The sequence below is a fragment of the Corylus avellana genome, chromosome ca11, assembly GCF_901000735.1.
Source record: "Corylus avellana chromosome ca11, CavTom2PMs-1.0".
In the NCBI taxonomy this organism is placed as follows: Eukaryota; Viridiplantae; Streptophyta; class Magnoliopsida; order Fagales; family Betulaceae; genus Corylus; species Corylus avellana.
The window spans coordinates 4,028,881-4,054,745 of record NC_081551.1 but is presented as its reverse complement, the minus strand read 5'-3'; the positions used below and the strand labels follow the sequence as shown (position 1 = coordinate 4,054,745).

General features: G+C 36.5%; 4 protein-coding genes across 6 annotated transcripts in view; 2 read left to right on the top strand and 2 right to left on the bottom strand.

Moving 5' to 3' along the window:
• The window catches only part of LOC132166297 (calmodulin-binding transcription activator 3-like), a 19,394-nt gene extending 8,558 nt beyond the window's left edge, over nt 1-10,836 (top strand). For both annotated transcript variants that reach the window (XM_059577094.1, XM_059577093.1), the window contains 9 exons: nt 1,988-2,030; nt 2,706-2,913; nt 3,083-3,196; nt 3,323-3,618; nt 4,340-4,894; nt 5,056-5,753; nt 6,147-6,729; nt 6,878-7,201; nt 10,562-10,836. In XM_059577094.1, coding sequence (XP_059433077.1) covers nt 1,988-2,030; nt 2,706-2,913; nt 3,083-3,196; nt 3,323-3,618; nt 4,340-4,894; nt 5,056-5,753; nt 6,147-6,729; nt 6,878-7,201; nt 10,562-10,672 — 2,932 coding nt within the window. In that variant the 3' untranslated portion in view covers nt 10,673-10,836. The remainder of the gene's footprint in view (nt 1-1,987; nt 2,031-2,705; nt 2,914-3,082; nt 3,197-3,322; nt 3,619-4,339; nt 4,895-5,055; nt 5,754-6,146; nt 6,730-6,877; nt 7,202-10,561) is intronic.
• A 987-nt stretch (nt 10,837-11,823) lies between these two features.
• Nucleotides 11,824-18,714, bottom strand: LOC132165829 (ubiquitin carboxyl-terminal hydrolase 4). The gene is made up of 6 exons (XM_059576510.1): nt 18,344-18,714; nt 16,242-16,358; nt 15,692-15,790; nt 13,952-14,140; nt 13,330-13,511; nt 11,824-12,603 (listed from the first exon to the last, which is right to left on the bottom strand). The coding sequence occupies exons 1-6, from the start codon at nt 18,458-18,460 to the stop codon at nt 12,198-12,200; spliced, it is 1,110 nt and encodes a 369-aa protein (XP_059432493.1). The 5' UTR covers nt 18,461-18,714; the 3' UTR covers nt 11,824-12,197.
• Nucleotides 18,715-20,296: 1,582 nt separating this feature from the next.
• LOC132165990 (large ribosomal subunit protein uL29c) lies at nt 20,297-23,721 on the top strand. Of its 2 annotated transcripts, XR_009438533.1 has the most exons (3): nt 20,297-20,723; nt 23,163-23,551; nt 23,639-23,721. XR_009438533.1 is itself a non-coding variant. In XM_059576722.1 (2 exons), the coding sequence occupies exons 1-2, from the start codon at nt 20,394-20,396 to the stop codon at nt 23,346-23,348; spliced, it is 516 nt and encodes a 171-aa protein (XP_059432705.1). In that variant the 5' UTR covers nt 20,297-20,393; the 3' UTR covers nt 23,349-23,721. The 2 variants fall into 2 exon arrangements, 1 of the variants encoding a protein (XP_059432705.1); XM_059576722.1 differs by having other exon boundaries at nt 23,163-23,721.
• A 1,371-nt stretch (nt 23,722-25,092) lies between these two features.
• The window catches only part of LOC132165443 (calmodulin-binding transcription activator 3-like), a 21,851-nt gene continuing 21,078 nt past the window's right edge, over nt 25,093-25,865 (bottom strand). The window contains 1 exon segment of the mRNA XM_059576012.1: nt 25,093-25,328. Within this exon segment, the coding sequence (XP_059431995.1) occupies nt 25,218-25,328 (111 nt within the window). The 3' untranslated portion in view covers nt 25,093-25,217.

Below are 25,865 nucleotides of genomic sequence, written 5' to 3'. Positions count from 1 at the left end.
GAACACAGGAAAAGCCCTAAAATATGTGATTCACATTAAAGTAGGAGTGCATTTGCTGAATTTGCTTAACTACATGATACTATGTACAATTTTGTTGTGTAATTCTTTTAACTAAAGAGTATGATCAAAGAATGCAATAGTAAAGAGTATATTACATAACCAAGAAAATCTATTAAAAAAAATACTACACTCACAACAGTATGAAATGAATGCTTGAAAAAAAAAAGAAAAAAAAGAAGAAGAAGAATAACGAAACTAAATAAAAATTTTCATTGAAACATTTGCATAGTGATTATAGAACATTATTAAGGACGGTTACTATAACAATAAATTAATGGAGCAAATTAATTGGCTTCCAAGTTTCGAGGAGCCCAACACGTGTATGATCCTAAAAGCGATACACGAATCAAGTGGGTTGTGGGTAACCAAATCCTTAAGGCTGGATGGACATTCAGCCTTTGAGAGACAGAGAAGGAGGCAGATAGAAATTAGATTACCAACAATAAAGGAGCAAGCAGTCTATCCACTGCACTTGGATCTACGGACCAGATTCCTTCTCAGCCGTCCCATCCTTGGTGTAATCATCAAGACTCAAGAGCTTCTTCTTCCGTAGCCATGCTTTTGGTTGCAGTTACCAATCTTACTTGCGGTAGAAGGTGGTGAGTTATATGGAGACTGATAAATAGTGGGGATGAAGAGAGGAATAGAGAGACGATGGATTCTTATTTGGTATTTGGGGTGTTTGAAGAATGTGGCTGGGTAGAAAACTTGAAGGTTTGTGATTACACAGTTTAATTGGACGGTTATTTGATGTTTCCAATGTTTACACCGGTATAAAAGAAAACTGAGAAGACGGTTAACTAAACTCACAATGTTTCACTTTCATCTCAAGTATTTTATTTTGAAAACTCCTCTATTATATAGATTAGATTAGATATTAGATTAGAGGATAAAGTGATAATAACAATATTTGATGGCAGTTGAGATTGAGAAAGAGAGCTGTTCAAAAAAACACGTGTTTTGATTTTAAAAATTTAAAGCACAGTTTTTTTTTTTTTTAATAATTATTACTTGTCAGATTAATGGAATGTCACATGTCATGATATTAGCCTCTTCTACTTAAAACTCAAAAAACTCAAACGCACACTTTCATTTAATATACTAATTTGACAGTTAAATATATATTAGATGTCACGATGTTAGCCTCTCCTGTCTAAAACTCCCCTATTATATATATATTAGATTTGATATTAGATAAGGCTGGGAATCAGGGAAACTTGTGTAAATTCCTTAAATAATTGAAGTTATCCAAATACTACCAAAGTGGACCATAAATTTCTGATAGACACCCTATGACTGTAGCTCTCCCTTAAAACACCTTCTAGTTCACCGGAAGTCATTTTTCAAGTAGCAAGTTGGATTCTTCTTTAAAACTCTAGTAGCCGAAGCAGGAGAAATGTAAAAACAGCAAGGTCTCCATGCTAGAAATCCTCTTTGCTCTCAAAAAAAGAAAAAAGAAAAAAAGGACAGCTCTGTTCCCAACACTTGAAAAAAGAAAAAGAACTAAACTCAAGAGAAATCTTACAATATATATTGAGCTTATACGGTTGAAAATATTTCACTTAAACAAGAAAAGGAAGAAGACTGTTGACGATTTTTATTTTTGTTTTCTGTTTTTCCTTTTGGCTTTCCCCTCATCTATTGCTGCCTCTAGAGAAGATACTCTACCATGCCTCTCCATGTTACTATTTCTTTTTAGTTTGCTCTAGTTTTTTCCTTTCCCCCCCAACAATGATTTAATATAGTTCTCCTTCAACTTAAGGGTATGTGATGATATCTAGTTATCAACCTTGTGCAGTTGTTATTCTTATTGGTTCAAAACGCCATAAGACTTGCTGAAATAATTTTCGATTTTGTTTCTTATAGTTTCTATTCTTGTGGTTTGGGGTTTTTCTTTTGTTGCTTACCTAATTCACCACTACTGTAGGGATCTCTCACACATAGTTCTTGTCCACTATCGGGAAGTAAAGGTAACACTTTATCCCTTTAAACTCTAATGTTGTTTGCACAATTCATCATAGATGGATAAACCATAAGAATAGTGGTTTCTTCTTGGCATTATTAACTTAATTATTTTCAAAGTATTTAAAAGATTGTTCTAATAGAAATATATTCTATTTTCCATTACATAGCTGCTTTGATTTGTGGTGGTCATTGTGGTATTTTGGTGTTTATGGTCGTATTTGAACTTTCACTGGTAGTGACTCTTGTAAAGCCCTAGCTTTTCAATGATGTGAGGTTCTTAGGTAATACAAGGTAATTTTTGAAATATTGGACCTGATCTTTGTCGTGGTAAAAACCAAGGACTTGAATATAAGATTTGCACTTGTAGAAGTACTTCTCACAACCAAGTTACAATAGATGGAGTTAGTACTGGACTTGATGCTTAAGTCATGCATTCCATTCTTAGATTCATGGTTTTAATGTTGTGATATCAGATGCTGATGTAGTTTTTGTTATATTTGCTATTATTGGTGTTTTATGCTAGTTTTTGTGAAGTTCAGCCTTGATACTCCTTATAAATTTTCCATTCTGAAGCTGATTTTAGTCTCTTGATTATTTCTATGCTGTATTAGATTTTTATTTGTCTATAAGTCTCTGTACTTTTGGTTTTGATTCTTTTCTATATTTTCCAACTTGATCAGGGCAATAGGACAAATTTGAACCGTGTTAGAGAGACTGAAGAAGCTATTCCCTATTCCCAGGAAACTGAAGATTTATTACCGAATTCTGAGATTGATAGCTCTGCATCTTGTAGTTTTCATCCAAATAATTCCCAAGTGCCTTCACAAACTACAGATACAACAAGCCTTAACAGTACTCAGGCATCAGAATATGAAGACGCCGAATCAGGTAGATTGTTACACATGCCTCAGTTTATGATTGATTATAAACTCCTGATGTTACTTCATAGAGACGATTTTATATGGATTTGAGGATGGTGTATGTCTTGAGTGTTCATTGTCAGCCCATTCTAAATTTTCTTTAATTATATTTGTGCAACTTAACATGATATATGCAGCATATAATCACCAAGCAAGATTTGGATTCCACTCTTTCCTGGAATCGCAACCGTCCATGGTGGAGAAGACTAATACTGGACTCACCGATCCTCAGTTTCCTGCCTCAATTTCAAGTAAGTTGTTTACTTTGTTTTATTCTATCTATTTTAATCATCGATCATATCAGTGCATTTTGATATTACTAATTGCTATCTGATGTGGCATACCAACTTCATTGTAATACTCTAAACTATTAACAGATGATTATCAAGGAAAATCTTCAGCCATTTCTGGGGTAGATTTTGTTTCACTCACTCGAGCAGATAAAGCAAAAGAGAGTAATAATGCTGGATTAAAAGACCTCGATTTTGCGTCTTGGGAGGATGTCTTCGAAAATGGTACTACTGGCAGTCAAACTGTGCCTCTTCAGCCACCATTTCTGGAAAGACAACCTGATACCATTGGAGTCCTTGGAAAACGAGAAAACCAGAAACCGGGGCAGCTTTTCACCAGCAACTTTGGTGAAAGGCGCCTACAGGCCCAAGAAGAGTGGAAGGTACAAAGTTACTTACAATTTATAGAATATGTCATTGGCATCAAATATGTATATTTTGCTAAAGCACTTTTGGAATCATAAACATTTCATGGTGGTTGTTTTTGAGGGTTACAGTAAATTTGGAAAATCGTTGCTTTTATGTTACAAGCTGAACTACGGAGTTTCAAATAGAGATATAAAAGGATGGCATTTTGTGTTACTGCTCAGTATTTCATGGTTTTCACCAAATAAATTTACAACTTCTAAATTCTTGTTTCCAAGGTACTATAGTTACTTCCAATTGACAACAACAAATATGCTGTGGATGCAAGTAATTCTAATTTGTTTATTGATAAATATTGTATGAAAGGAATGAGCTATAGCTCAAGAGAAAATTTCCCATCTTCTGGTTGTAAATTGTGGTGATGAGGACCTCACTTAGCCACACCCCCTCCCCTCCCAAAAAAAAAACAAAATGATGCCACCTTGCCATCTAGACATAAAGTTGCATTATCATAGTGTAACTGCTAGTAGTTAATAATGATGTTGTGGTTGCAGATGTGAAAGTTCTCACATGTAACTTTAATTCCTGAAATTGTTGTTGTATGTGCGGTAGTTGCATTTTAACTAACAGAGTACATAATTCTTTATATTCTGGTTTAAGAGTTGTAGGGCAATTAGCTGCTGTTTTCTTGTCGACTCCTATTAATTGTGTCCAGGCTTTACTTTGCCTTACAAACAGACTTCTGAAGGCAAGTGGCCCTTGGATCAGGATGTGCATCTGGAATCAGTGTATGGTGTCGTTTCTAGGCTTCATGAGCAAGATGTTAATCAGGTCAATGTACTCAATTGTCTGGAGCCGAGTTTAGCACTTACTGATAAGCAAGAAAACTTTCCTATGCAAGATACCCTTCAAGGACAGCTTCCAAATGCAGAACACGGTTATTATCTGGATTCAGGTCAAGAGAGCAAGGTGACTTTAGAGGGAAAAACCAACAACTCTTTTACAAAAAAACCTCTGTTAGATGGCTCTCTAGCAGAAGAAGGTCTGAAGAAGCTTGACAGTTTCAACAGATGGATGAGTAAGGAACTTGGAGACGTAAATGAGTCACATATGCAGTCCAGTTCTGGGGCCTATTGGGATAGTGTTGAAGGTGAAAGTAGGGTCGATGAATCCAGTATTTCTCCTCAGGTGCACTTGGATAATTATACTCTTGGTCCCTCTCTATCCCAGGACCAGCTTTTCAGCATTATTGATTTCTCACCAAATTGGGCATATGAAGGCTCTGAAATTAAGGTACCTTGGATTTGATCTTCCTTCTGGGCTGCAGTTATATCAGCTAAGCTTTCAAATGTGTCTTCTGTCTGCTAAACGTTAATATACAAATCCTGTCTTATTTATCAATTCTGGTCTGGTGATATTTAATTTTTTTCTCTTTTATCCCACAACTTATACAGGTCCTGATTACGGGAAGGTTCTTGAAGAATCAACAAGAAGCAGAAAATTGTGAATGGTCATGTATGTTTGGGGAAGTGGAAGTTCCTGCTGAGGTTATCGCTGATGGTGTTTTACGATGTCATACTCCCATTCATAAGGCTGCAAGGGTTCCTTTTTATGTGACACGTTCCAATAGGTTAGCATGTAGTGAAGTGCGAGAATTTGAATACCGATTTAAACCTGTTAAAGATGCGGATATTATAGATAATTATAGTGACAGTGGAAATGAAATTCTTCAAATGCGATTTGTAAAACTATTGTGTCTGAGCTCTGCCTGCCCTCCAAATTCTGATTACATCGGTCTGAGTGAGGAATCCCAATTAAGCAATAAAATCAGTTCATTGCTAAAAGAGGACGGTGATGAATGGCATCAAATGTTAGAGCTTGCTTCTGAGAAGGATTATTCTCCTGAAAGAGTACAGGAGAAGCTGCTTGAAAAGCTACTGAAGGAGAAGTTGCATATATGGCTCCTGCAGAAAGCAGCAGAAGGTGGAAAAGGTCCTTCTGTATTGGATAAGGATGGCCAAGGTGTGCTACATTTTGCAGCTGCCCTTGGCTATGATTGGGCCCTAGAACCCACAAAACTTGCAGGTGTAAGTGTCAATTTCCGTGATGTGAATGGATGGACTGCACTTCATTGGGCTGCATTTTTTGGCAGGTGAGCACTTAAAGATTCTTGCTTGTTTCTTTGTGGTAATCTTTACCTTTGTGTACTTCCGTCTATTCTTTCTGCCTCCACCTTCCAATGTACAGGACACGACATTCTAGGCTGAATCTCATATGAGAGAAAAGGGGAAAAGATCTTGTATCATATGTGAAGATATAACAAGAAAACTACCTATGCTATGAAAGCCTTCTCTGTACATAGAGAGGGAAATTGAATTTGATAGACATAATTTAAGTTGAAGTATATATACCTTACCAGGCAGGGATAAACCTGAACAGCAAGTGGTAGTCCTTTTGAATTTTTCGTCAAATGCTAATACTCATTATGAACTTTTTCTTTTCTTCTCCTTCCAAGTTAACTTCTTGTTTGAACTTGCTTTACCAGAGAGCGCACGGTTGCTTCCCTTGTCTCTCTCGGTGCAGCTCCTGGTGTAGTAACTGATCCAAGTCCCAAGTATCCTTCAGGCAGAACACCTGCTGACCTAGCTTCTGCTAATGGACATAAAGGAATTGCTGGTTATCTTGCAGAGTCTGCTCTGAGTGCCCACCTTTCATCTCTTCAGTTGGACACCAAGGATGGTGATGCTGCAGAGATCCCTGGAGCAAAAGCAGTTGAAACAGTTTCAGAACGAAGCGCAACTCCAATCAGCGATGGGGATTTACCAGATGGATTATCACTGAAAGATTCGCTAGCTGCTGTCTGTAATGCCACTCAAGCTGCTGCACGTATTCATCAAGTCTACAGGATGCAGTCCTTCCAAAAAAAGCAGTTAAAAGAGTATGGTGATGATGCATTTGGCATGTCAGAAGAAGAACAAGCTCTTTCTTTTCTTGCTGTTAAGACACACAAATCAGTACAACACGATCTGCCTGTGCATGCTGCTGCAATTCGGATACAAAATAAGTTCCGCAGTTGGAAGGGAAGAAAAGAATTTTTGATAATCCGGCAGCGAATTGTGAAAATTCAGGTGCGTTGCTATTGTTGCTTTTCTCTGCTTGGTTTTATGGCTCCTGCTTTACTTTTGGTGTCTATTCTTGTGTGTATTTGTTGTTGAAGGTTTTCCCCTAAATTGAGAAATCAAGTGCAATACTAACTATTAGCTTTCATGACAAAAGGCCCATGTAAGAGGCCACCAGGTCAGGAAGAACTATAGAAAGATAACCTGGTCAGTTGGAATTTTGGAGAAAGTTATTTTGCGTTGGAGACGAAAAGGAAGTGGTTTGCGTGGATTTAAATCAGAAGCACTTACCGAGGGCCGTAGAATGGAAGATACATCTTCGAAGGAGGATGACTATGATTTCCTGAAAGAGGGCAGAAAGCAAACAGAGGAGAGGTTGCAAAAAGCCCTTGCTAGGGTGAAGTCCATGGTTCAGTATCCAGAGGCGAGAGATCAATATCGTAGGCTGCTGAATGTTGTGGCTGAGATACAGGAAACAAAGGTACTGGATTTTGCTTTTTGCTTTTTTTGGGATGAATGACTTGCTATTAAAAACGGAACAAAGTTTTACAACACTCTCCAGCAAACATGCTGGAACAACAAATGCTATGACAAAGCATCTAACAACAAAACAAACTACCTACCTAGTAATCCAGTATACTTTGAGTTATACACCAATCGCTACAAATCTCTACATTCTCATCATTCTTTTTAAATTTCCCCTTCCCCTTATTCTATTTCTATACAACATTTTGAATCACTTTCTCCTCTGCTCTAGGTTGATTCTCATGCCTTAAATCATTTCTCTGCCTCCATGTGTTGTATACTGCTGCATAGGGCTGTAAACAAACAAAGCTACCCGTGAGCTTGCTTGGGCTTAGCTCGATAAAACTTGGCTCGTGCGTGACTCGATTATTAAATAAGCCGTTCGTGGACATGAAACTATACTCGATTATTAAACAATACATACCCGTCTACAATTCGGTTCGCTCGTTTAAAGTTCATGAACGGGCTCGGCTCGCTTATTAGCGCGACTCGTATATATTTATATATTAATTCATAAATATATGTATATATTAATTAATAAAATTAACTTATATAATATATAATTTAATGATAAAAGTTAATCATGTGGTCATATCTTAATTGATCTAACCATTACGTATCTAATGCTAGTTAAATCAGCAATTTGAATTGTTAATTATATGATTGAATGGAAACTTATTATACTCAATCGTATCATTAATAAAATTTGTTTATGCTGTTTTTTTTTTTTTAATAACTTAAATACTACAAGCCGAGCTCGAGTACTTGGCTCGAGCTAGGCAAAATTTTTTGAGCTCGAGCTCGGACAAGGTACCCACCCTAATGAGCCAAGCTTGGATATGAAATGGGGCTCGTGTCAAGCTCGAGCTCGACAAAAAAATTCAACGAGCCAAGCTTGAACAAGCACTATTTGCTCAAGCTCGGCTTGTTTACACGTGCTGCACTCCAAACCAGCTTACTCTTAAGCTTTTGTTCCTCCATTTTCTTATTCCTTTACTCTCATAATTTCCTACCATCCTATAGGAGGATCTAGTACTAAACATTTCTTCATTGTCTCTCCCCAAATTCTTTTACTGAATCCACATTCTAAGAATAAATGATCTCTGCATTCAATAATGCTTCTGCAGAACACACATTTGATCTGTACTTTATAGCCCCAATCCAGCCACAATACAAATGCTTGTTTAGGAATTGCAAGTGGAAACCAAATCAGTTTCTACCAATCCACTTTTGGCTTCTTAGATTGAATTGCATCCCACGTTTTTACACTGGTATAACAACTTTTTTCTTTTCTTTTTGAAATCACCCATATAGGCTTATCACTTTCTCCTATTTTCACCATTGGCAACTTGCTTTGTATACTAACTAAATCTTCTGATTTGGCTGGTTGCCACTCCCACTACTTTCCCTTTATTACACTTGATAATTTTGCTTCCATCTTACTTCGAGCATCATATGCTACCTTGTATCCATATTGTTCATAAAGGGCATCATCAAGGTGCCACCAATCCAGCCATAAATGAATGTTTTTTCCATCTCCCACCGAGAATTTGATGAACTTCTTTGCTATATCCCTTAGCTTAAGTATCTTTTTCCAGTTCCATGTTCAATTATGTAGTATTTTTAGTTGCCAAAAAACATCTCCCTTTAAGTAAGTTCACCTTAACCCATGCTACCCAAAGAGAACCTGCTTTTGTGAACATGTTCCAAATATGCTTCATAATTGCTGCCTTATTCCATTCTTCTATTCTTTTCAACCCCAATCCTCCATTTTTTGGAACACATCAAATCCCAAGCAACTTGGCTTTAGCTGAACAATTGTCACTGCTATTCCACAACAATCGATTTAACTTTTGTTCTATTGATCTAATAATTTTCTTTGTCAAAATGAAGATACTAGACCAATAAACTTGTATGATTTATTAAACAAAAGATAAAATTTGCAGTCTTCCTACAAATGAAAGATTTTTTGACATCCAGGAATCTATCCTTCCTGAAGTTTTTTCCATAAGCATTGAACAATATGTAGCTGATAACTTTTTTGAAATCAGTGGAACCCCCAATTATCTTACTGGTAATTTCTCTTCCTTCATTTTTAAACAATCTTTCATCTCCTTCATCAACTGTGATACTCCTGAGCTATAAAAGGTACTTTTTCTGGTTTGCTGAGCAATCCTGACAAATCAGCAAACTCTTGTAGCACTTTTTTAATGATCTCCACTGATTACATTTTTGCCAATGAGAATAGCAATAAATCGTCAGCAAAACATGTGTAAGCTTGATTTCAGAACATATAGGATGGAAACTGAATTATTTTTCATTTTTTGTAGCCTTTTCTATCAACCTCGACTGAATTTCCATTACTATCTCAAAGAGATATGGTGAAATCAGGACCCCTTGTCTTAAACCCCTCTTCCCTTCAAAGTATCCAATAAGAGTACCATTCAAAGCAATAGAGAATCTTGGAGAAGTTATACATTCACGAATCCATCTGACATGTTACATTGGAGCTCCTACACTTGACAGACATTGGAGTATAAACTCCCAATCGACTGAGTCATGCCTCCATAAAATCTACCTTAATAGTACAGTACATCTTTGTTTACCCTTCTTTTTGTGATAATCTTTCACCACTTATTGAGCCAACAAAACATTCTTTGTAATACTTCCACTTGGAATTAAAGCAGTTTGGTTAGGGCTTATGATCTCATCCAAACAAGGAAGCAGTCCGTTTGCTAGAATTTTGGTTATGCATTTATATATAACATTGCAGCAAGAGATACCTGAACTCACTCATAGAAGATGGTAATTTTGCTTCTTTTTTTTTCTTCTTTTTTTTCTTTTTTTCTCTTGCTTTCGTGTAACAGTATCTTTGCAGATGGTAATTTATGGTTCCTTTGGAAATATAATTTATGCTCCTTTCAGTGTAAATTACTCTGGAAGAACTCATTTTAGCAGCCCATGGGGGCTTTCAGCGGTGCACGATTCACAATGCCTCCTGTTCTTGATCGTTTGGTTTTATTAGTTCTTATTTATTGAACAAAACAACCTAGGATGGATGCACTAGTTTGAACCCTCGCATGGAACCGATTACCTAGAATCTCCAAATATTATGTGCATCAACACTTTATCTTGGGGGCGGGGCATGAAAGCAATCTTGCCCATTGCACATAGTAGTAGAAATGCTGTCAACTCGGGATCTCATCTTCAATAGATCTCTAAATAGGATGGAGTTTGTTAGTATTCTGCAATACACTTCATCTCTCATAGGGTTGATATGCGGAAGTCTTTGTGTCTCACTCCTGTTGATCTGCAGGTTGATGATAGGGTTGTAAACGCTTCAGAAGAAACAGGTGATTTTGATGATGACCTGAGAAATCTTGAAGCATTGTTGGATGAAGACACGGACATGCCTACAGCAACATAGAAGTGAGCCTCTGGTTCATTCTCTTCCCTTGTAGAAAATGTATTTTAGGACTAATACTGTCATTGCATTGCTAGGCTTTGCTAAAATTCTCTGTACATGAAAAACCCTACCAATCCTCTAACTAACCTTAATTCTTATAAAGCAGATTTGCTATCTTTGACTTATTGCCCTCGTCACTGTTAACTTGAAGGCACCACGACAGATAAACAAGTATTCTTTACCGCAGTGGCTTTGCTACAACAAAATGATATTTCAAGAAGCCTTTAAATAATTGGCTGCTGAAAGCATCTGAAAATGGGTTATCATTATGTGGCTTTTGGTAAAAGCATCAAAACACTAAATGGATTAGAATGATCAACATTTTTTTGGTTCGATTTTTGAAAAGATTTTTTCCTTCGTTTTGGGTTGAACAGAATTCTTATCCAAAACCAGAAAGCAAGGTGCGCAAGACGAAACCGTTGTACTCTGCAACTGAGCTCATCAGACCTTCCTCCAATTTTTTTAGAGAATTTGCGAGGCATTCAACCACGTTAAGAGCAATCAATTTCCATTTGTGTCAAGTAGTTGTACAAGAAGCACAGCACAAGTGAACCTGTTTTCCTTTGGAAAACGATACTAGATGAGAAACATTTCAAAACTGCCCGTTATAGCCTCCCAATTACCTGTATGAAAAAGGGATCCAAACAGAATCCTTCTGATTGCTACTAGGCGAATTTATATTACAACAACAGCTTGAATCTCATCTAAATTGTCAGATCCTACAGATAGCCATTACCATTCCCATAAAGCCTGTATTCGACTACATGTTTTAAACTTCTTTCACATTGGGTTTTCTTCTTAACAATCCTAAAACCCTATTTACTATTCCTGATGGAAAAACATTAGCAGAGTGCAACTTATGTAGAACTTGCCCTGGTATGCTGCACGTTTTTAAATGGGAATGCCACTACCCGCGCTTACAAAGAATTGGGAAACGAGAGAGCTTGGAAGGAATCGACCGTATATAGAAGATAACCAAAATCAAAAAACCATATAAATCAACCGTAATTTGTTTTTTTTTTTTGGAAGATAGTTATTGTCATGGCCAAATATTACAATTAATAATTGCCAGCAACAATTTAAACTTGGAAATTGCAAAATGAAGTTCACTGTTCCAAGTACCGTCATGAGCAGTTCAATATGCATTGTATTTCTGATGTTAACTAAACATTCTCTCAATCATGAAGAATACATTCTTTCTCTGTGAAATTCTCTCACACACCATCGATATACACTGCTCTTTTTCTTCTTATTGTGAAAAACCAAAAGGAGTGTGCTTCCAACTTCCACTGTACATGGCAAGCACCCTAAGTATACATTTTTCACAACCCATAATATCTCATCGACATTTGCCATCTCCTTCCCATAGGTTGAGAAAGGGAAAAAGAAGAAAGGAAAAAAAAAAAAAAAAACATAAGAAACAGAAGAAAAATGAGTCCAAGTAATTAAAATATCTAACCAAGTAAATGGCAAAGCCCCTCTTTTCTCAGCTCTTGTTACTGGTGCCCAGGCTCTCATAGAATAAAATGTACCCATGATCCGTATTAGTTGAATATTCCTGTGCTGACCCAAAGAATGTCTGCACAAAAGACTCATCAATCATCTCAACATTTTCGTCGTCAAAAAATAACCAATGGTTATGGCTTTTCACAAGGCAGACATAGTGGCCGTGGTTGGGCCCACTTCCAACATGGACAACTACTGCAAACAGGGAATACTCAGAATCTGCATCTTCCACTGTGTTGCTCAGCTTCAGCTCAAGTGGGAAGACAACCCGGTATGATAGCTTCTTGTAGCGACCCAGCTGCTCAATATATTTGAAACGCTTTAGATGGATGACTAAAATGTGAGGTGGCTTCTTTATCTTCATCCTCTTCTGTGCTTCTTGCAAACTGCCATGTGATAATGAGGTCAGCTTTCAGTGATCATATACAACGAGAAAATAAACTATATTAAATAGAAGTAAATTGCTACACTTAGTTTCCTTTGGCTGATCTCGCTTTTCCTACAGAATTTATAGAAGCCCATACGGTGAAAAATGTCCAAGTATGGGTCAATACAGTAAATGATTAAGCCAAGAAGAACTAGGTGGTGGCTGCACTCAGACATAAAATTTGAATGCACGAGACAATAGAATGAAGTCATCAGAGAATACCATCACCATATCGTGTCAATAATCTTCCTATACATAAAAACTATCATCCACTTTAAGAAGTAAGTGGAAGATGTTTTTCACAATTAGAAGAGAGAAGAAAGCTTTGTAGTGGTAGTGGGGTGAGACTTGGAAAAGACCTTGAACCTCTCAATCTGATTGAAAGTTGTTATCAACAAGACTATTGCGTCAATAAATACATTACTTTAACATGATCCTTTTACAGGCAAATAAACAAACAGAAATTGATCCTTTTACATTATTTTAACATGATCCTTTTACACTTGGTGTGTCAAGCTGAGCAAAATAGAAGCAAAAGCAAACAATAGTCTGATAAAACTGCTTCATCTAAATTACGATGAGAAACATGTAGTCAAAGCTACATCATACAACTAATAAGAAGGTAAGTAAAGAGAGAAAAACCAAGACAGACAATGCCATATTAAAGTGAGTAAAGGCTACCTACCTACAGCATTTGTCACAGAAAAATTTGTCCTCTGCATTCAATGTCTCTGTGGAGCTGAAGTTTTTCAAACAGCTTGTAATTGAACTATTCTGTTCAATATCAAGGCTCAAGTCAAAAAATGTTTCATCCCTTGCTGTCACTGTCTCACATCTCAGGCATCTTGTTTCATTGGTGAGTATTCCCTGACTCAAATAGCCATAAAAATTATGAGAATCTAACAAAGGGCGGCAAATAAAAAAGTATCTACACCATCACTGCTCAACATCGTATTAAGGGGAACTAATCTGCAGCTACTCGACACATCAGCAGAAACACAAGGATGTCCTCCTCCATTTTCTTTTTTCCTTGGGGTGATGGGAGGGGGGAGTTCATAATGATAAGAATGTCATAGGGAAAGAGAAAGTAAGATATCAACAATCAGACCAATTCCCAAACCACCATGAATCATGGCCAGCATATCACTAATATGACTTGATCATCAATACTGAAAATTGACTGATACAAAGGAAATGCATGCAGCATAGGAAGCAAACAAAAATTGGTTTGAATGCACATCACCCCTGAGAATTTATCAAAAGAGAAAAACTTCAATTAAGTACATGAAATGGCAGAGCAAAGTCACCTGAAAATTTTTGTGCACCCAAGTAACTAACGGGTCTTTATGATGACCATTGGCAAGAGCATTCTTTGGCCCATTTGCAGTTTTCTCAGAAGGCGATGAAGTTTCTGGGTCACTTTTTGCAGCTTGGCCCTCTTTCTCCAGTATGTCGACAAGTTCATTCAGCAAAAAATTCAAAAATTCATGGGCATCCTACAAAAAAGAAATATGTTTATATATGTATACATTGAAAATATATATACTTAATCTTATTATTTTTATATTAAACCAGAGAAAATTGAAAAAATACAACCAAGATACAATTAACATCATATTTGAACCATTGAAGGGAAATTAGCAAAACACACAAATGAGACGCACTGATATCATAAGAGAAAAGGACCATTCACAATCTAGAATACTAACTATTGCCCCATTTAGGAAGGCATTATCTTGTACCTTAAAACATGTTATCCCACTGAAGATGTCTATGCCAATATACAACCATAGAGTTTGAGTATCCAGAAAGCAGAAACTCGCATTACAATAATAGTATGCGCCAACATGCAACACCTACAATCATGCTTCTGCACATTGGCTGCCAATTGTAATGTTTAACAAGAAGTTTCCACCCCTAATAACGTTGTGAGATGGTTTAAATTTACACAAACATTCATAACCACTTCAACTACTCTCTGTGTTTCCAAAGCTTAAAGTATGTAGCATATAATCAGCCTTTGTAGCCAAATGGTATCCTTCCTTCCAAAGCTCAAGGTATGGAGCTTGCCCGTTATGGACTTTGAGAATGTTGTGCTGGGAATTATTCTTTTATTTGTTAAAAATAACAAAAAAGAAAATTGTGTTTTCCATTTTCTAAGACTGTTCAAATCAACGAAGTACACAGAATCCATCCCAATGTACAATCCAAATATAGCTCAACCTCTCTAGAGTACCAGCATTCTCGATTTGTCATCTGAATCTCCAGAGTACAAATAATATTAAATTGCCTCAATGCAAACTAAGATCTGAAAAATGAATTCCAACTATATGCCTATTCATTCTCATACATAGATTGCTTTTGTTCCATTGGGCTCATTTGGGAATGTGGCTATGGTGTTATTTCGAGTACTTATTAAAACAAAACTGCTCTCCAACAACTTCTAAAATTTGGCATTGCTAAATACATAATACTCTTAATCTAGTAAATTGTGTAGTGTGTGCATGAGCATGGGCAAACACGTGTATATGTGTCTATTTCTTTGTCATCCTTCCATTTCTTCAACGAAAAACCTTGTCAAAACAAGTAGTGCAATTAAAATTACCAAAACCCTATCAACGACAGTCCCCGAAGCAGCTAGACTAACGGTACCAATTTTAACAATGCATGGTGACAGAACTCTTTGACTTAGTCTGATTATTTTTTTCATAGTTGGTTAGTTGCAAATAAATATCAATTTCCTGCGTTAGTATTATTTATTTATTTATTTGATGACGGGGAACCTTGACAAGGCATAGCCCTTCAGACCCACCCCTGCAGAGTAAACCTCGGACCCGTGCACCTCACCCTTAAAAGTTTCCTTACATGGACCAGGATAAATCGTTGGCTTTTACACCAGGGGATGTGGCCTCAAGGGGGAGATTGCACCTTTTTTTTTTGTAAGTTCGATTTCTTATATTTTGAGAAGAAAAAAAAAAAATCCATAAAATGTCACTTTCCCCAGTTTAAGATCATTTTGCTTTACAGTTATAGTATTAGACACATACCTGGTGCATATAGCTACGGAAAAGCTCATTTTGTTTCTTCAATCTTTGTACGAAGCGCTTTGGAGCAATGACACCTGTTTTCTTCTTCTGCGAACTTATCTACACAAAGGAACAATGAATGGTTGGCCCCACCATCATGACTGAAAAGTAAAAAACATATATATTTGCCACAATAAATAGAACAATGACAGGGAGAATATATATATACTTGATTTGTAGCTAACATAATAATGATCACTAAATCGTGGTGTCTGTCTATTTTTAAGTATGATTACTATTTTGACTGAGCCAGGCCACTAAATATTCCAATCATATCATGCCATAAAGAAGCTAGATAATACTTGTTCTGCTACCAACTTTTTCAAACAATACATATTGCAGACTTTTCTTGCACCATTCTCAAGAAACAAATATTTATTGCTTAAGATATTTAAATATATACATGTGTGTGCGTACACGCACAAACATATCTTATACAATCTCAAAAACCGTACCTTACTATATGTACGTGTGTGTTGTGTATGTATTATAATGAGGGATAGACATTTACCTGTGTAAATAGGTCCGCCAAGCACGTTAACAGATTTTCTTCTGCGTCCCCAATGTTTTTGTTGTTTGCATAATACTCTAGAAGTTGTTCACGAAATGGGACACAAAAATAAAGAGCCTGCATGAAAATAGAAAGAAAGGATATGACATCAGAAAATGACTGTCAAACATAATCACAATTCTTTGTCTACCCATCGTTAATAGTACATAAATAGATACACTTCAACAAGTCTATACGCCACCATTCATGTTTTCTGTTGGCCATCCTGGATAACTGCGATTACAGAAGGCATATCTACGTGAAGTCTGCTGGGCTCTAAACCTTGCAGAACATAAAAAGAGAGTCCAAAGACGGGAATATGTAGACAGCCACATTGATAGAAATATTACTGTGGGTATTGATTTGGAAATCTGACAGAATTTAATAACTTAGAAAACAAAAGTCAAAACTTTGCAAATTTCTAATGGAGACAATAGTGGAGTATATGGAGTCAAGTTATTGTACAGAAGATGCATACATGACATGCAGTGTGTAGAAAACACAGTATAAAAAATCAAAGGGAAAAACTACACTCATCCCCCTCAAACTTACACTCAAATTGCAAAGTCCCCCCAAACTTTAAAAAGTTACAATTGATCACTCAATATATATATATATATATTGTTTATGTGGTGCAAGGGGTGTTAGTTTGTTTAAAATTTTCTGATAAAGACAGAAAATCCTAACAGAGGGGACTTAAGTGAAAGGGCTAGGTAGATTGGGAGGTCAATTGCAACTTTTTAAAGTTTAGAAGGGTCATTGAAATTTGGGTGTAAGTTTGAAGGCAGTAAAAGTGTAGTTTTCCCAAAATTAATACTACCAGTAAAACTTAAGCATTCAAAGCAGCAACAGTCATTTAGATTGAAATTTGTGTACAACCAACTTATTAGTCTCCATCCAGCAATGGCAGAGCTATCATGAAATTTAAAATTGTACCTGGCATAAATTAGTTTAACTTGAGAAAATAGTTTAGATTGTCGACAATATAAAAATTGAAAACATGCCAAATACATATAATATACTACATCCAATTTAGATATGATTTAGAATATATCATGTAATAAATAGTCTACTCAATTCAACACTCTTGTCACTGCTTTGTGTCCTAAAGTTTAAACACAACCAAACCCAAACCTGGAGAAAGTAGGGTTGAGATAGGTTTATGGCCAATGCAAAACTTGGTTGATATTCATTTTTGGACTATATGATAAAATAGGAACTACCTATAACCATATTTAATAAGCCTTCGTTATTCATATAATACACACTGTATCCAAAAACTAATTAAGAAACAGAGCTGTGTTTGTTTTATAGAACATTACATTAGTAACTATATTTACTATGTGATTATCAAACTATAAAGTGCCACTAGATATGGCTAACAACAGTGTGCACGCAGAAGTATGCTACTTAAGATTCAAGATAGGTGCCAACGGTGCAGAACAGGCCCAAATGACTTTCATCGTATTTGGGTGAGTCTTAAGTTTCATCAGTATTTCAAGGTGCAAGGGAGCCTAAAGCACATTTCAAGCCAATGCTCAGCATCACATATGAACAATTTAGCAATGCATATTAAGAAAACACTTATTTAACCATTTTGAGACGAATCGCGCATATTGAAACAACTTCAGAATTTCCTTTTCTCTCCGTTCTTTCTTTTTAACTACAACTCGCCAGAGTGGCCTCGCATACATTCAGACCAAGACCCTCAATATTGCAAAATGATACTAGCGCCTATCATGACCAGTTCGACAGACCGAGCAGACTAGCTAACCACTTACAGCTACACAACCACAACTAAATTTTACATTCACAATCTGCGCGAATAAGCAACCAACAGCAACCATACAGCTTAAATTTCCAAAACAAACTAAATCAATTCTAAAAAAAAGGTTATCATATTCTACCAGCCCCCACAAGCCTAAACAACTACGCTCTCTTTAGCACGATCAACACCTACTACACAACAATTCAAAAGCAAACAGTTATACATCCATCGGAAATTAAACCCTAATGACAAGATTAACAAAGAAATTAAGAAATTGGATTCAATGGAAGCGAACCTGCAAGACGCTGTTACAATAGCAAGTGTTGCCGAAATTCTCGAGGCCGAAGTAGCGCTCGCCTTCGGGGAACTGGTCGCCGAGAGCCTTCTCAAGCTTGGAGCCCGCGGCACCCATTAGCGCCCGACAAACACCGCTTAGACTTTGGAGACTCAGATCTTCAACCCGGTTCAACTCAGCGATTCTATTCGCGTTCCATCCAAGACTTGCTCTGAGTTTGTTATCTGTTGGAATCGTAAGGGTTTGTTTGGAAGTTAGTTCGGACGGTTTTGGGGGTTTATTTTGTCTCTTTGGGAGTGGAATGGGAAATGAGGGTTTCGTTCGAGAGTAGAAGAGAGAAAGACGAAGAAAATGAAGAAGGAAAATTCAATAAATTCAAGATTATTAAAATAAAATAAAAAAAAAGAAAGGAAAGAAAAGAGTTGGGATAGAATAAGCTGCTGGCGCTACACATCACGATTCACGTGGCGTGCCAATCTGTAAACTGGCCAAGATTAGTTGTAATAAATTTTGAGAAACGATAATTATCATCTTTAACCATTTTAGTATAGCGAATGGATAAATTTATCTTTAAATTTTTGTAAGACTTGTGTCTACAAATTGAATAATAAATCAATTAAATTTGCAAAATAAAATAATTAAAAGACAGTTAAAAAAATAAGGTATAGCATGCCTCATAAATTTTCGACCCAATTAAAAACTTAAACGGAAGTTCAATTGTCAAACCTATTTTTTTTATTAACAATATATATATAAACCCTAACAAGTATTTAGTGCAGGTCAACTGCAATTTTAAGGAATCACATATTCAAGCAGTATTCATTTTAAATAAACAATTAAAATTAAGTTACGTCAATAATAAAATAAAAAGAAATTTATGGGTGATCGGACCACCCTTTAAGGTCATCAAACACCCTTTATGGTCAACTATGTAGTTGGTATGGGCTAACTACCCTCAAAGGAGTAGCTAACCACCCTTACACCTTTCGGGGTGATGGTCAGCCGCCTTCGAACCTTTGAGAACTAGCCACCAACAAACCTTTGAGAACCTTTGAGAACTAACCACCGTGACCACCCCTTGAAGGTTTGGGGATGGTGCGACCTTTTCCTAATAGCTCTTTAGGAGTAGTGCAACCACCCCTTTGATGGCTTGAAGGTTGGTGAGAGCACCCTTCAAGGACCTAGAAATTGTGTAATCATTCACGAGGATTCAGTAAGGAGTGATCGATCACCCCTTTACCTTTAAAGGAATTGTTAGCATCTAGTGAGAATGGCTGAGGTGGTTCAACAATCCCTCTAAGGTAAAAATTGTAAAACCCGTTCTAAATTAAGGTTAATAATCCTTAATTAAGACTTAAGGGTTAATAATGAACAAGCTTTTGCATCAAAATAGAAAAAATAGCTTGATTTGACACTTGAGCCAGTTTTGAGCCCAAGTGGTCGATCACTTTCAAGGGTATTCGTGATCGATTGGAGTCAACTAGTTTGCTATTTGAATACATCCAAAACCTGTAGACACAATGGCCAGGCTATAAATTCACCTTTAGGCCAACCCTAGTGACCATTTAGTTGATTAGGAGTTGAGATCCTTTAGAATGCTTAGAATATGTTTTTTTTTATTTTTTATTGTATTTGAAAAATAGAGCTTTTAAGTTAAAAATGTATTTTTTATATATATATATATTTTTTGACTTTTTGAACCCTTAAAAGCGCTTTTAGTTTTTTTTTTTTTTTCTTTTTTACCAAAATGATATTTTTTATTCAAACGGACTTTTTGAGTATTAAATGTATTTTTAAACCCTTCAAACGCGCACCCAAACATACTTTTTTTTTTTAAAAAAAAAAACATTAGAATCAAATAAAAGAATAAAAGTCTTGCAAAACCATTTAGTAGGAAATACTAGGAGACAAGGGCTTGACTCTTCAAATTTTGTTTTAAAAAGAAAAAAGAGGAGAAACGATCCAAAAGAAAAGAGGTGAAGGACTTGGGCCTTATCTACTTCATTGGAAGCTGAAGTGCTACTTCAGACTATAGCTAAGAAAGAACACCATGTTGAGCGTCTCAATTGCTTCATCTTCGATCATCACCTTCCCTCCAAAACCCCACTTTCCAATTCCCAAATCCTCATTCAATGGCGTCAGAATCCAGCACCGTTGCACCATTGGCGTTCCTCCCCAAGCTGCGTCGTTCCGGAACCCGGCCTCGTCGGTGGTGATGATGGCAAAGCGAGAGGAGGAAATGCAGGAAATCAGGACCAAGACCACGGACGAAATCAACGAGGAGGTGGTCGAACTCAAGGGCGAGCTCCTCATGCTTCGCCTTGAGAAGTCCGCCCGCAACGAATTCAAATCCAGCGAGTTCCGTCGCATGCGCAAAAGGGTACTCTCCCTTTTGGTTCGCTTTTAGATTATATGTTTAGTTTTATTCAAATTTTGAAACCTTTTTCTTTCTTTGATAAATTCCCGGTTCTCACAAGAGTTTAACTTGATAGGAACTAGTTTGATTAATATTCTGACACTCCTTCTTGATAGATGAGACTAACACGTGAAATATATAATTGAAATTGGAGCCTTCGAGGTACATTACGGAGTCACGATTCGAAATAAAATCAAGATCATTGTTATGGTACCATGATAAATCGTATTTTGTCCAAAACCTTAATTGGATAGGAAATGGTGAGTTTAATCATTTGATAAATATTCTGCCACTCTTGAATGGGAATCTGTTTGGTTGAAGAGGAGTGGTTTGCTGGAAATTGAAAGTATCTAGTGATGAGCAGGTTTGGTTATTGAGATTTAGATGGGAAAGGAGCTGAAAATTTTAGACTTTCATGGAAGTTTCAGAATTTTTAGACTATCAGCAGCATGCCGTAGTGAAAAATTCTTCTTTGGATACTCAACTCATTAGAGATTGATGCTTTTGGTGGACAATGATATGGGCATCTGATATCGTTGCAATCTGGTGTATTTTACTGTACTTAATTGAGCACAGGAAACTTGATATCATAATATAAAAAATAATAATGTGGGTTGTGGCCTATAGAAGTTAGCGCCTAGATTAAGTGGGGATGGTTCACCGAGGGAGAGAGATGAGCTTTAGTACAACTCGAGGATTTACGGGCTAGCCAAATGTGGTCCAATGAGACCAAAGCACTGATCTGAAAATCATGAACAAACTTGTAAGGGATGCCAAGGTAAATATGGGGATTAAGGAGAGATTTGGTCCAGCTGCCAATAGGTTGGTTCTCAAAAACAGAGGTATTAAGGGGCCAAGCTGAATTTCTCCAGATAGCCCTTGCAAAAGGGCAAGAGAGGAATATGTGGTGGATGCTCTCGGCAGGGCCTTGGCATAAGGCACAAGAAAGGAGATCCGGGGTGGCTACGGGAGAAAACTTGAAATTTTTGTTCTCAAGGGAAGGATGCCCCAAGGTTCCAGACGATTGGTTAGTTTGAGTTTTAGAAGAGTTGTCATTCTATGAGTAGGATTTCGGTTTGAAGGATTGGTAATGGCACCAAGTTTGATAGGATAACTTTGACTAGTCTGTTTTTGAATGCTTCTGGTCCACTGTGAAAGAAGAGGAGTTATGGGTACCTGCTAAAGCTGGAGTGTATGATTTGGTGGAGTGAATAAAGGGCTGCTAACTCCTCATAATAGCAATTGATATCCGTTTAAAGAATTTATGTATAAAAAAACACAATTTAAACAATTCTCTTCGTTAGCTCAAGCTGCTAACTCTATGCCAAAGACTTTGTTTAAGGTGTTTGCAATTTTGACTAGGGTAGGCAGGAAGAATAAGGGGAGATATGGCCTGGCAAGTAGTGCCACTATGCTTAATCTGGAGTGTTTGGAATAAGCGCATGAGTAGAGCCCTTGAGCGCGGGCCTTTGTCCTTTTCTTCTTCAATAGACTTTTACAAAAGCCATAAAAAGTTTGGTTCTGGAAGGTTTAAAAATTTGTAGGTCATTGGAATACGGTTTTCAAATTCAGTTATTCTCATAGCTTCAATTTTTTGTTTGAAAACTGTCTCTATGCCACTGCATACTGGGATTGGTAAATTTAGTTGATGCGCTATTACTGTGGTCAGAGTCCTTTATGCGGGTGCCCATGGGTTTATACGTTATATTTATGCACCATGAAGTGTATGGCATGGGTTCAAATCCTAACAATTGTTTATGTTATGTATATATATGTATATGTTGGAAATTTTTTGTTGGGAGGCAGGATGAGTCAGTAACCTAGTACTTAAATACATTATCAAGAGAATGGTGGCAAGTCATCTAGCTGTAAAAAGATGCCTCTAATTATGTTTATGTTACATGTGGGTAAAGGGTTTGATAGATAAGTGCAGGTGGAAAATCTTTTAGCATATAAAAGAGCATGCCTTAGTTTTTACCAATTCCAATAAATTTTCCTAAGGAATTTTAACAATATGTGGAATAGCAATCTAATGTGACAGTGGACCCAATAGTATTTTTGCATACCTTGCAAACCTCCATGATAGTTTGTGTCTGCCACCTTTTTCTGGGTAATTATAAGAAGGTGAGTTGTTTGCTTTTTCTGAAATATCCAATTTAGTACTATTTTTTTTCTTCCTGTTCTCCCTTTTTAGAATACACAATTTATGTGACATCATATTCTTTGTTATATCTTTGGAATTTCAAGATGCAACTGAGCTACAGCTGTTGATTAAATAAGCTTTCCTTAACATTTCTAGCCACTCTGTGAAATTCTAATTTTTTTTCTTGGACTTAAACACTATGCATATTAATTACCTTTAAAATCTGTATGATGCTAATACGGTGGCTGATTCAAATATAGATTGCTCGCATGCTTACTGTTAAACGCGAAAGAGAAGTTGAGGAGGGAATCAACAAGAGGTTGTCAAGAAAGCTCGACCGGAAATGGAAGAAAAGCATTGTTCCCAAACCACCTCCGTCCATGAAGAAGTTTCGAGATGAAGAAGCAGCAGCAAAAGCAGCTGCAGAAGCTGAGAAATCTGCCTAAGCCATACCAGAATATTATCACAATGAATATGAAGTTCTTTCATGGTTTAGAGTGTTTCAATTTCGACGATGAGTGTATAATGTCTTACTGCTGGTAGTGTAATGTGTTTTCCCCAACCCCCTCCAATTGTTGTCTTCTTTTTTCAGGTTTTCTTTCCTGAAGTCTAATCTCATTAGAATGTGGGATAACATTGCAAAATCTAGGTTAGTATTTCTTGAAAATATGGAGTAAAAATGTTTGGTATATTGCTTATTGACATCGGTTTCTGTATGGCTCTGTTTGATGCATAGGAAAGAATTCTGGGAAAGTACGAAAAAGGGCATATTTGCTAATGGGGAAGACATGGAAAGGAAATGGAATTCTATTTCTACTTTATGGGAAGCATTTTTTGTTGTTTACGTTAGGGTTTAATCCCTAGCCTATTTAAATCTAGTTTTCTATTGTATTGTATGTCGTCTCTCTCGTCTTCTTTCTTCACTCTTTTCACATTTCCGGAGCTTCTTCTTCTCCTCTAGCTTGTTTCTCTTCTCTTCTTGGCTTCTTCTCTCTTTTCACTCTCTTCTCATTCTTATGTTTGTCCCGCATCACATGGAAATTTCCGACTCATCTCCATCTTACTGGGTTGATCGGGATGGGCCATGAAATTCACATAAAAAGCCCATCTTAAAGAGACATGAAATTCAATAACATCGTACATATCCTAACAAGTAACAGCTATACAACAATCATGCTAATAATTTTATTCATTACCTCTCATCATCTTAATGTTTATCATCATCTTAATGTTTATGTGGCGGGGCTTCCTTAACCAAAAAAATAATCTTTATATTCCAAATGATACGAGTAATCATGCCACAAAAACGTTACTTGATAAAAGTATTTTACAGTGAAAAATAAGAGCGACAATTTAGATTTTTGACACCGATTGTATCACCTATCTATGTTGGATCTCCTTAGCCTCTTTGCATAATCCGTTCATTCATCTCTTAAATTTCGCATTACTCTAATTTGAGAGGATGCCATATTTGTATGAAACAATAAAAGTGAGTGTTATGGAAGCATTAGCTTTATCCCTTATACACACAATTCAAAATTATAAAAATAAAAATAAAAAATCAAGAAATAAAGAAATAAATTAAAAGATAAAGATAAAGATTTGATGTTTTCACAACACTCATTTTTATTGTTTTATGCTTGTGTCATCTTATTAATGAAGGGCACGAAAGACTTGATTTGTGCTGAGTTAGTAATGTTACAAGTCTCTTTTATGTCCCTCTAAAGATGATATGACTTTTAAAATCACCATTGAGCTTATGATTAATTATTATTTGATTTTAATCAAATGCTAATTTAAAAAGCCACATCATTTTTTTAAAAACACAGAAGTGACGGATGAGAGACTTCACCAAATCTCTATAAAAGTTATTCTCTACTCAAATTAGTAAAATGCTAGAATTTCAAATTAAAACCTGCATCAAAAAAATCGCTGATGGAGATAACCATAAGCACGTTCAGTAAAAATAATGTATTAATAACATATATTGTACGTAAAACAAAATAAATAACAGTCAAGGTCAAGGTCACAACACAAATTGCCCAGACAACAACGGGCAGTGGGGATCAGATCATGATCGTAAGAAAGAAAAGATGAGATACGTCTGGGGTCATCTATGCGCTATCACCACCGCCACCTTGGAGGAACAGTACAGAGAATTTTAGCAAATCTGCTTTATAAGAATTAAGGTTAGTTAGATGATTGGTAGGGTTTTTCATTTACAGAGAATTTTAGCAAAGCCTAGCAATGCAATGACAATATTAGTCCTAAAATAGATTTTCTACAAGGGAAGAGAATGAACCGGAGGCTCACTTCTATGTTGCTGTAGGCATGTCCGTGTCTTCATCCAACAATGCTTCAAGATTTCTCAGGTCATCATCAAAATCACCTGTTTCTTCTGAAGCGTTTACAACCCTATCATCAACCTGCAGATCAACAGGAGTGAGACACAAAAGACTTCCGCATATCAACCCTAAGAGAGATGAAGTGTATTGCAGAATACTAACAAACTCCATCCTATTTAGAGATCTATTGAAGATGAGATCCCAAGTTGACAGCATTTCTACTACTATGTGCAATGGGTAAGATTGCTTTTGTTCCCCGCCCCCAAGATAAAGTGTTGATGCACATAATATTTGGAGATTGTAGGTAATCGGTTCCAGGCAGGGTTCAAACTAGCGCATCCATCCTAGGTTGTTTTGTTCAATAAATAAGAACTACTAAAACCAAACGATCAAGAACAGGAGGCATTGTGAATCGTGCACCGCTGAAAGCCCCCATGGGCTGCTAAAATGAGTTGCTCCAGAGTTATTTACACTGAAAGGAGCATAAATTATATTCCCAAAGGAACCATAAATTACCATCTGCAAAAGATACTGTTTCACGAAAGCAAGAGAAAAAAGATGTAGAAAAAGAAAGGATAAAATTAAAAGCAAAATTACCATCTTCTATGAGTGAGTTCA

Coding starts and splice junctions, on each gene's coding strand:
- LOC132165829 (XM_059576510.1), bottom strand. CDS start 18,460: ATGGGTGCCGCGGGCTCCAAGCTTGAGAAGGCTCTCGGCGACCAGTTC. Junction 16,359..18,343: donor ATTGTAACAGCGTCTTGCAG/GTTCGCTTCCAT, acceptor ATTTTCATGCAG/GCTCTTTATTTTTGTGTCCC. Junction 12,604..13,329: donor TTCTGTGACAAATGCTGTAG/GTAGGTAGCCTT, acceptor ATCACATGGCAG/TTTGCAAGAAGCACAGAAGA.
- LOC132165990 (XM_059576722.1), top strand. CDS start 20,394: ATGTTGAGCGTCTCAATTGCTTCATCTTCGATCATCACCTTCCCTCCA. Junction 20,724..23,162: donor TCCGTCGCATGCGCAAAAGG/GTACTCTCCCTT, acceptor ATTCAAATATAG/ATTGCTCGCATGCTTACTGT.